The 12,226-nt window shown below is 31.3% G+C and overlaps 1 protein-coding gene across 2 annotated transcripts in view; it reads left to right on the forward strand.

Moving 5' to 3' along the window:
• The window catches only part of LOC123302581 (plexin A3), a 381,571-nt gene that overhangs the window by 22,095 nt on the left and 347,250 nt on the right, over window positions 1-12,226 (forward strand). For both annotated transcript variants that reach the window (XM_044885562.1, XM_044885563.1), the window contains exon 2: window positions 9,808-10,963. In XM_044885562.1, coding sequence (XP_044741497.1) covers window positions 9,854-10,963 — 1,110 coding nt within the window. In that variant the 5' untranslated portion in view covers window positions 9,808-9,853. The remainder of the gene's footprint in view (window positions 1-9,807; window positions 10,964-12,226) is intronic.

Below are 12,226 nucleotides of genomic sequence, written 5' to 3' on the forward strand. Positions count from 1 at the left end.
AGACCATGATGTAAATATTGTGTGCATAATTAAATGTGAACAACAATAATAAGTAATAATAATAAATAAGGTGGATAAACAAAGTAAAAAATTCATTGAGTTGAAAAAATTGCATTCGTGTCTAGAACTCGAATAGCCTAATTGGTAGGGCGCTTGACATGAATCCAAGAAGTCCGGGTTCGAGTCCTGGTTCGAGTGTATTTTTTTCAATTCTCTTTAATTAAGATTGCTAGACAAGACATTTGTCAATTTAGTTTACGATTGAATGTAACATATTATATATCAAAACTAGTCGAAAGACCATGATGTAAATATTGTGTGCATAATTAAATGTGAACAACAATAATAAGTAATAATAATAAATAAGGTGGATAAACAAAGTAAAAAATTCATTGAGTTGAAAAAATTGCATTCGTGTCTAGAACTCGAATAGCCTAATTGGTAGGGCGCTTGACATGAATCCAAGAAGTCCGGGTTCGAGTCCTGGTTCGAGTGTATTTTTTTCAATTCTCTTTAATTAAGATTGCTAGACAAGACATTTGTCAATTTAGTTTACGATTGAATGTAACATATTATATATCAAAACTAGTCGAAAGACCATGATGTAAATATTGTGTGCATAATTAAATGTGAACAACAATAATAAGTAATAATAATAAATAAGGTGGATAAACAAAGTAAAAAATTCATTGAGTTGAAAAAATTGCATTCGTGTCTAGAACTCGAATAGCCTAATTGGTAGGGCGCTTGACATGAATCCAAGAAGTCCGGGTTCGAGTCCTGGTTCGAGTGTATTTTTTTCAATTCTCTTTAATTAAAATTTTAGTTGATTGCATATCTGTGCATTGGTAATTTTGAAGTCTTAATTTAAGAAATCAAATACTTGTTTTATTGTTTAAAGAATTAAATATTAAAGCTACTTTAACTTTATGAATTAATTGTATTATTAGTTTAAAAAGGACATAGTTCTTAATTAAGTAGTCAACCCAATATGTGCGGACATTACGTGTGGTTTGATCAGGATATTTATTATGACATAACATATTAAAATTTCCTTGTTCTTAAATGATCTCTATTCTTCTGATAACTTTGGACAAAAAATATAAATTGACAAATTGTAAATTATTTTCAAAATATTCTCAAAATTCTTGGCAAGCTGAATCGATTTGAAAGTTTTAGTTTCCTGGAATCGTTTTAAATTGTAGCACATTTTTTGGGTTGACCTCCCAAGCAGCAAACAAATTATTAATTGCGATAAGGAACAAATTTTTGGTAGTGCAAAAAGATAATTACTTCCAACCTTCAACACACAAGTTTGAAAAAGCAAAGCACCCTAAGGTTTGATAACCCCAAGCGAAATTTAAAAACAACAAAAAAAATTTACTTTCATTTAAAAATTTCAATCAGGAAATCAATTTTAAGAAAACAAAAAATTGTTAACAAATTAACAAATTCAATGCAAAATCATTCCATGACATCTGTTACAAGATTGCTGTTGAATTCAAGGTCAAATCGTTGTGTTATGTGTTAACATATGTTTATATTTTTTGAGAGTACATTGGACTAAACTAACCCTCCCTACATTATACACCAGCCATAGCCACAACGTTAGCCGTCCGTCATTCTATATTTTATTTCACTAGTCATAGAAAGAGAACAAAGATATTCGAATTATGTAAGAACAATATTAATGGATAATCTAAACACAGTATTAGACACTATTTTTTATGATTTTTTTATTTTTAATGAATTCTTAAAATGTAGTAATTACTGAACAGTGTGGTTAAGAAAAATGTTCCTTCTCTAAAAAAATGTTTTCAATTTCAAATGAATTATTTTTTGTTATGATGTAAAGAAAAAAATACAGTGCGACTCACCTACTAAACGTAAAAATATTAAATGAAAATTTGCGATTTAGTACATGAGCCTCATTGTAATTTTCACGTGGCTTCAATTGAATTAATGTAAGACACATTAAATATATTCGAAAACCTTAAAATTATTTGAAATTTAAACACAGTTGCCATCTATTGAATTGTTACACAAAAAATAAGGTATTATCGTTAGTAAAAAATAAATCATGAAAAGCACATTTTTCTTTTAAAATATTAAACTTAAAAATCGTAATTTTTAAAATCTATATCACGTGACCTGAAACGCGAGCAAACCCTACTGTGATGTCATATTGGTATGAACCATAGACCATCAGTTAGTTCAGTGTAGACAGCTGGGTATAATATATCCATAGATAATCAGTATTTATATTTATTATAATCAGATGTCTATGAATATATCTGTCAAAATTATTTGTGTTATTTCGTATAATATCGATATTACGTCATCAAATTGGATGCCCGCGTTTTTGATAGTTTAAAAAAGGTTTAAAATTTAAGTTTTTGGCAAAAAAGTTTGTGTATTGTTCCGAAATAAATTTTTGGTGGCTTTTTATTAGCAAAATCAACATTTTGAAGTACTTTTTCAAAAATAGTGGAATACCCTAGAACTCTCAGCACCATCTAATGAAAATTTATAAAAACTTAGAAATGAATTCAATATATTCTAAACACAGTATTAGAATATATTTTTTGTGTTTAAATATCAGCAGCAACCACCATTCCCCCCACCCCTTTGTGCAAAAGCATTTATTTTCGGAGGAACTATTAAATTGAATTGATTCATTTTGTGAGATTTTATTTTGAAACGAATCAATTCCTGAATTATGATTGAAGTAAAAAGTTTTATTGAGATAGGTCAGAAAACAATAATAGAAAAGTTCGCACCATTAAAATTCAATCTCGAACACACAGAAAAATAATAACATGAATATCATATTTGAAATAGTATGCGTTGTTGAATATATAGTGTTGATGGTCTCCACCATCCCCCCCCCCCTGCCCATATATAACCCACATTCACTCACTCCCCTATATAATCCATATACATATACATACAATATCTTGCATCATATAATATTCGATAAGGAACTGACATACATTTTTATGTAAAAATCCTAACCGTGTGATGGTGATTCGCGCACATCGTTGATAGGTGATAAGCGCCATGGCAAGTTTAGATTTGTGGTTGAAATTATTTGTACCTTGATGAATTTTGCTATAGCTTCATTTATTTGGTTAATTATCTCTCAAAGTAGGCCTCAGATCGAAAATTGGTAAAGAAGTTTTTTCTTCGTCTTGATGAGCTTATTCTGTAGGCCAACGTTCTGCAGTCAATAACAGAACACCCTGTATTTGTAATATATATGAAGGTATACTAAGTTTAGTCTCAAGTTTGCAACGCTGAAAAATATTGATGCTACGAACAAAATTTTGGTATAGATGTTCTTAAATTCACCTAACGAGTCCATTTATGGTTGTTTGTCTGTACGCCTGTCTGTCGATAATTAAAAAAACGAAAAGAGATATCAAGCTGAAATTTGTATGGCGTGCTCAGGACGTAAAAAGTGAGGTCAAGTTCGTAAATGAGCAACATGGGTCAATTGGATCTAGAAATACTTTTGAAATTTTCGAAAACCAAATAAATGGCGCCATAATTGTGTTGGTTTTTTTAAACCCTTCTAAAATACAAACACTTTCAATACATGGTGTTTTTTAACAGTTAATTCAGTCAATTGTTTTTATTTATTTAAATAATTCAATACTAAGCCGCCATTGCATTGTACTTGATGTTGACATTTATTTTTACATAATAATGGAGGTCAGCTCTTAGACTAACATTAACATAGTCATAGTCAGAGTCAGAACACAGTACACATCTAACAAATTCCACAATGTTATGATTGTAATATAATGAGGATCGGTTCGATGATTTCCAACATATATATTTGTATGACTACTAGAAACTAGAAACTAGATTAAATTCATTCAAATGGAACGAATCAAATCCTAACTGTATTCAGTTTTTTTTTTATTATTCTTAGTCTAACGTTGGCAATACTGTGTTAGAATTATTGTGCTACTATTCGATCTAGAATCAGGCGTAGTATTTGACGTAGTCATTTCAGAACGAAATAAAACAAATACGACAATTTTCATAGCCAGATATATAGTCGCATGTTTTTATGAACTGGACTATAATAACGGACATTATACCTTAAATTAACAGTAGCAGTATAATAATAGCAATACGGTACCTCTAAGATCAATTCTGTCGCGATATTCATGTTCAGCGATTCCAAAACCCCCCCGAGCAAAGAGTTTAGATTGATTATATGACGAATTTCTCGAAAACTCCAGGAGGCCACGAAGATACCGATATAACAAGTACCTCTGAGACCAATCCTGTCAAGATATTCGTGTTCAGCGACCCCAAAAATCCTTGTGTAACGAATTTTAAACGATTATACAACAAATTTCCCGAAAATTTTACTAGGGGACGAGGAACTGTTTATTTTGAGCACCAGGTACCTCTGAGACCAATTCTGTCACGACAATCGTGCTTAGCGACCCCAAAAACACCCATGTAATAAGTTTGAAATCATTTTCATCAATATTAACCGAATCCTGACGCTCTAACGAATCGAATGCCGAAAAGCGCATTCAAGTCCGACTAACTGCTTAAATTTTTCGAACTGTATGCCTTCGTTTCTTCGTCTATAAATCAAAGTTCATCATCAAAGCTGATGATTTAAACTTTCTTTGGCGTTAGTATTACCTTAAAGAGTTTGCTTTGAATTTTCCAGCCGTTTTTAATTGACTGTCAAATACTCCGTTTGACCCTAGATATATATAATGTGGTTATATATAACGTGAAATGTTTTTCACAAATTAATATAATCACAATCATTTATATAAATTTCTTTAACGCCAATATAATAATGATGTTACCATTAGTTCTTCAATCAATGTTTGTATATAAAGACGAGAATACACATGCTAGTCAAAGTGATTTATATTACAAAGTGTAAATTTGTGAATTTTCAGATTCAGTAGACACGTGGGTAGGTTTAGGAAGACTAAAAAGAAAGGATTAAATAAAAGTGCAACGAAAGAGGCAAATTTTTGACCGAAGGACCTCCGGGTAAGAAGGCCCAAGTAAATTCACGAAGGCTAACAAAGAAGTGGGAAAGTAGAGGGAAAGAGGAAGAAACTAGACAAATTTTGAGGTAATCCGTTGAGAAACTCTGATAGATTTACGAAGACTTAAAAACCTACAAAAGACACAACCACTGATAAAATTTGCGACAGGCCCGGCACTGATCAACATATTTAATACCGTTTGTTTTGATGCGTTCAGAAAAAATACAGTGCATATCACATTTGAGCTGTAAAAATACTGAAAGAAATTTTACAGCTACAAATGTGATAAACACCATATTTTTCAATATTTTTATGACATATGTTGGTGCGTCTGTTTGTAATCGTGTACATTCTCAATTACTTCAATCGATTGTGGGTCAAATTCACACAATTTATTTCTCTTGTACCAAGACAAACGTTTTTTTAGTAGGTTTATGAAAATTTTTATCTAGAAATATTTATGATCCTTAAACTTTATTAAAATTAATTTTATGTTTTGTTATCTACATCTTATGATTAAATGATTAGAAACTTTTATTTAATCGATTTATAACTTAGTGGAAAAAAGTCTTATTAGATCTTTTTAATAAAACGGAGCGGGCGGCTAACGGCTAGTAAATGTATATAATATTACGGAAACAAGGACTATTGAAAAATGATTGTTGTTTGGTATAGAAATGAACTAAGGTATTATTTATTAGTTGAGTTAATGCTAGTTATGAACATTGAATGGCAACGTCAGGATACATCAACGCAACGTAACTTTTACGTTATTTTAAACGACAAACTATACTATCTCTATCTTTATTTAACAACAAATGTACTCTTATACTCTATAAGTCTATATCCACTTTTTTATTTTTTATTATTTATCAAATAATATCGTCTTTCAGTCTTCACAACCACTTTTCTAGTACAATATGCTTCAGAATAAATGTGCAATAAATTAACATTACTAAAAAGCTTTTGTCCATTAAGAATAAATCGAATTGAGCATCTTAAGATTCATCATGATAACAAAATAGATAACAAAACACAAAATTATTTGAGGTGATTTTAAAAAAGTTTTGGTTTATTGTACGGTACATACAAACCAAATACATGCTTTGTAGACAAGTAATGACTTATTTTTGGCTTTACAATACCAAGCAACTACAAAAATATATAATATATTGTGTGCAAGTGATGCTTATAAATTTTATAATATAGATATCGCTCTTCAATCATCAATACTCTAACTATAGTCGTCTCTGTTTAAAAAGTTTATAAAGGTTTATTGAAATTCCTAGTATTATCCAATCCTTCTTAAGAAGATACTTTAAAGTTAGTTCGAACTAATTTTTGGAAGCCACTGTATTTTGCCTTGGAAATAGACATTTCCATCGAATCAATTTATATAGAAAATATTCTTTTCTCCGATGAATCCTTATTCAAAACCAAAATGAAATTAGAAAAAAAAATACATGTAGAAAATTGTTTTTCTAAGAACAATAATTACACTCGAACAAACTTCACCTTTCATTCATTGTTATTGCCAACATAACAAAACAAATTATTCATAGAACTGAAAGCACTGTGTCGATTCATAGAACTGAAAGCGTTCTGTGTACGAATGAAACTTATTAAAAAAAAAAAGCTCCCGAGCAATAGCGCTTCATCATTAAGGTTATATTTCCCTTTCGCTAACTGGATTTTATTGAAATGGATTTTTTACAATGAAAAAAAATTAAAATAATGACAACCTGATTCCGAAGTTGGCCGTTCCATGTTGAAATAAAGTAAAAATACTTTCAAACAATTTCCTAATGATTGGAACAAGTACAGCTTAATATTTGTATTTACAATAGAAAAGTATTGAATTTAAAATATGAATTCATTGATACAAAATCATTGAAGTTAAATAAACAAAATAATTAATTCTATGAAAGAGATTGATTTCTGTTTAAAGTCATGCATTTTATTGATGGAAAATAAAATTGTACTTAGTTGGAATATATAATCGTGGAAATGAAGTGAATCGATGAATTAAAAGAAAAGTTCTTTGCGTTTGCTTTAAATAGAGAATTAGATTTAGTACGAAAACATATCTTTCATGTCTAATCCATATGTGATTGAGACAACTTCATGAAGATTGTTGTTACCAGTTAACAGAGAGTTTAAAATAAACATATTGATCATTTTTATAACATAATTATTGACTTTCGCTAAATTAAATATGTCTATATTTTCGGGGAAGTTTTGATTTGAAAAAATCTGCATCGAATTTTGATTGAAGTTCATATTTTCTATGTCCAGTGATGCAAAATTATTCTAACTCAATGAATAGAAAAAATAAATATTCGATAATATATTATACGCTCTTTTGATCATGAAAATCTTTTTTTTCCTTCGTATCTATTCGAGTTCAATTTGTTCTCGATATGACAGTCTTTCAGTAAATATAATTAAATTTTATTCAAGCGAATATGTAAATCAGTAGAAACATATCTTCGCTTCCGTTCTCACTTCATTTAAGGATTAATAAAAGTAATTGCTCTCAGTAACACAATAGATATGGAGAAAAACTAATTTTCTTTCAATCAATGTGCTATGAATCATCATTGAGCAAAAATATCAGGCTTTTTACAAAAATGGAGAATTGTTTATTTCCAAATAAAAAAAAAAAAAGAAGAAGATATTATAGATAAGTTAATTGTTTAAATACCTTGTATAGACAGTGTTGATTGAAATACCTTGTATTAACAGTGAGTGTCGTGTACTGTGTCCAAAAAAGCAGTTTTCCTCTAAACTACAGAAATATGTCGCTTCTTTTGTAAAAACCATTTATCTACTAAAGCAACTCTCAATACCAAATTTTAGCCCATTTGAATTAAAGGGGTTGCTGGAGATGCCTAAAAAAAGCAGGAAAAACTTTCAGAGAAAATTTTAAATCCATAAAAAAAATAAAAATAAAAGTAACCTCTCTTTGCTGATCATCAAAAGAGTATATAATGTTTAAAAATTCAGTTCGAAGAGGTTGTATTGTAAGTTGTTGAGAGCAAAGATTGCACACTTTTTTTTTCAGAAATTTCTGATATATTTCTGAAAGCAGAAAAGGCTGAAAAAAAAACTGTGCAATATTTATTTATCCATACAGGAAATTCAGGAATATTTCTGAAACCCGAAGTTCCTGAAAAAAAAACTGTGAAATTGTTTTTTATCCATTTAATTGAATGAATATTATTTTTTCAACGTCGATTTGTGTAGAAGCCGCCAAAATCCTGAAATAATCTTTAAAAATTTAGTTAAAAAAGATTGTATTGAAAATTGTTGAGGGTAAAGATCGCACACTTGATTTTTCTGGTGCAACAGGGAATAATTATGGAACCCTGCGGCAGAAGAAAAACCAAACTGTGAAATATTTATTTATCCATACAGGAAATTCAGGAATATTTCTGAAACCCGAAGTTCCTGAAAAAAAACTGTGAAATTGTTTTTTATCCATTTAATTGAATGAATATTATTTTTGCAACGTCGTTTAGTGTAGAAGCCGCCAAAATCCTGAAATAATCTTTAAAAATTTAGTTAAAATAGATTGTATTGTTAATTGTTGAGGGTAAAGATCGCACACTTGATTTTTCTGGTGCAACAGGGAATAATTATGGAACCCTGCTGCAACTGAAAAACCAAACTGTGAAATATTTATTTATCCATACAGGAAATTCAGGAATATTTCTGAAACCCGAAGTTCCTGAAAAAAAAACTGTGTAATTGTTTTTTATCCATTTAATTGAATGAATATTATTTTTGCAACGTCGTTTTGTGTAGAAGCCGCCAAAATCCTAAAATAGTTTTTAAAAATTTAGTTAAAAAAGATTGTATTGTAAATTGTTGAGGGCAAAGATCGCACACTTTATTTCTCTGGTGCTACCGGGAATAATTATGGAACCCAGTGGGAAACAATCACCTTAAAAGTTTAGACCCCCAAAGAAACAAATAAACCAAAAATATCTGATGCCACTGAAAAAAAAATGGGAATGCAAAGTGAACAAGTGAAAACAAACAATTGATTGAGTTAATTGTTGAAATACCATGTATAGAGTGTTGATTACTCTGTCATATTACACATACATACATGTCACACATATATAACGGATATACCCATATAATAAATACTACACAATTTGCGCTCTCACGGGTAAACAGTGATATTTACGAAAAAATGTTTCAAACAAAAGTTGTTTATTTTTTTAAAAGGAACATTTTTTTACATTTAAGCTACTGAGCTATCTGTAACGGTTTACAAAATTGGTTCCACAGACCCAAGTCCCAATTAACCTATGTTGCTCATTTACGTACTCGACCACACTTTTTACGTCTTTACGCACGCTAATAAAATTTCAGCTTGATATCTCTTTTCGTTTTTGAGTAATCGTGATAACAGACAACCGGAAATGGACTTATTAGGCGATTTTATGAACATCTATACCAAAATGTTGTTCATAACATGGTATAAAAATTTGCAACAGTAAAATTATTAAAGGTGGGACTCCCTGTAGTAATAAATATGCAAAACTTGACAAACTAACCCTTCAAATAAATATCAAACTACCCTTTTTTTTTTACAGAAAATGTATCAAGTACTTTTTAAAATGTATAAAAAATCAATTTTAACAAAAAAAAAAATTCAACCTGTCATACACAAATACATATTTTATAAACTTACTTCCGATATAATTTATGATCGTTTTGTTTTTAAACAGTTTGAATAAAATGAATTTTCTAATTACAGGTATCTCATACATGAAAGGGGCAGATTTGAAAACGATCGCACCACGATGTGGCAGCTAGACTGTTTCTTGGTCTGGATTGCGTTAGCCACCGGGCTAAGTATCGTGTCAGGTGCTGGGGACATCGTGAAAAGTTTCAACGATACCACCGTTGAGAAATTTAATCATTTAGTGGTTGATCGTAACACTGGACGTGTTTATATTGGGGCAGTGAATCGTCTATATCAGCTATCGCCCGATTTAGACTTAATCATATCAGAAGTGACCGGTCCACAAAATGATTCCGTAGAATGTTCAATATTGGATTGTCCGCCAGAGAAAGTGAAAAAACCAACGGATAATTGGAATAAGGCGTTAGTGATTGATTACACAACGACACGATTAATTTCGTGCGGGAGTTTATTTCAAGGAATATGTTCCGTACGAAATTTGCATAACATATCAGATGTTCAGCAAGTATTACAAGAAGCTGTTGTTGCGAACAATGCAACAGCGTCCACAGTTGCATTCATCGCACCAGGACCCCCAAATCCACCAGTAACTAAAGTGATGTACGTCGGTGTGACATTCACCGAAAATTCACTTTATCGATCCGAAATACCAGCGGTTAGTAGTCGAAGTTTGGACAAAGATAAAATGTTTACAATTGCTCAAACAGCGGTCACAACTGGTACACGGATGTTTGTGAATTCGCTAGCGCGTGAACGGTACCCAATCACCTACGTATACGGTTTCAGTTCAGAATCGTTTAGCTACTTTTTAACCACACAGAAAAAGCATATAAGCAATAATTCATATATTTCGAAATTAGTTCGAGTTTGTAACGACGATGAAAATTATTATTCGTACACGGAAATACCGATTGAATGTGTGGGAAGTGTGAAAAATTATAATTTGGTACAAGCAGCATATGTTGGACGAGCTGGGTCCGATTTAGCCGCTGAATTGGGTATTACGCCACAAGATGATGTCCTGTACGCAGTGTTCAGTGAAAGTGATACACCTCAGTCAAATGTACCCTCTGATAATTCTGCATTGTGTGTGTATTCGTTAAAATCGATTCGACGGAAATTTATGCAGAATATTAAAGAATGTTTTAGTGGTAAAGGAAATCGTGGTCTGGATTTTATTTCACCGAGTCTTCCCTGCATATCAACCGTAAGTTTTTTCAATTTTTTTCTTTTTTAAAATTAATTTTTAAGATATTATAGTACGGCGTACATCTGTCGAATTTATTTGATTTTTATAAACACTATCACCTCTAACTCTACCAATCACACTCTCGTAAAATATCCTTCTCGAATATATTCGCCCAAAGTTAATCGAATTGAAGCAGTAACTACTACACTCCTTATTTTACAAGGCTGACATCGAAGTGGCACAACAACTGCTGATGCTCCTGAAACTACCAGCGGCCGATATTCTACCAGCCAAAGTAGTAAAAGAAAATCGAGCCCGCCTGTCCAATTACCTGGGTCTTTTCTGTACACTTCGAGGAACAAGTACATCCCAAGAAAACCAGAAGAAAAATTCTCATTAACTTGAAAGGCTAAAAAGTCTAATTGCATTCAAGATCTTCTTTCTTAAAGGTTCAATTTAAGATTTCACCTTGACCTTTCTTAAAGGTCGAGTTCGTCAGTCTTATCACCTGGGTCTCTACTGTACATTTCGAGGAACAAATAACAAGAACCCTTTTCAATCGCGGAGATGATACTCGCATGCAGATACTCGCGTGGATGCCTCGTTTTGCCTTTTTATCTTGACTTCGTGCTACTTCGCGAGAGTTCGAGGACGCTTGACATTTCGCGTTCACATCCCAAAAGATCGATCGAAAATATGAGTGACATGTATCTTCAATTTTTAAAAATGGATCGACATTTCAGAAAAAAGTTCAGAAATTCTAACATAGATCTCAGAAACCCAGAAAGCGAAGAAAGTCGAAAAAAACTTTGTAATCTTTCGTTTGAGACGAAAATTAACTTCATTGTAGAGAAACTTGATCGAAATGTCGATTCATAAAATGAACATCTTTTGACAGAGTTGGTGGATAATCTAGGTTTAGCGATTTAGTGTTCCTTACGTCATAACTTAGAGACGTAGGACCATGCTATCGAAAAATTCGATTCAATTAATCAGACTCGTATCGAGTATTATAATCGTAACAATCGCTTTACCAATTTAACTAAAAATGTTAAGAGGAAAAAGTTTCTACTAGGCCTTACCTGTTTTTTGATATGTTCCGCCATCTTTGTTAAACCATCCAAAGGAATAATTCCATGAAGTCCAATTATATCCTATTTATTTTTTATTTCAGTCCTTCCTCAAAATTCTTTACATTTCTGAAAATACATGAAAATGCGAAGATTATACGAACTCGAACAGTTTGAAGAAATCGAAAATTTCTTAGAAATTGAAGTCACC

The sequence above is a fragment of the Chrysoperla carnea genome, chromosome X (genome assembly GCF_905475395.1).
Source record: "Chrysoperla carnea chromosome X, inChrCarn1.1, whole genome shotgun sequence".
Taxonomy (NCBI): domain Eukaryota; kingdom Metazoa; phylum Arthropoda; class Insecta; order Neuroptera; family Chrysopidae; genus Chrysoperla; species Chrysoperla carnea.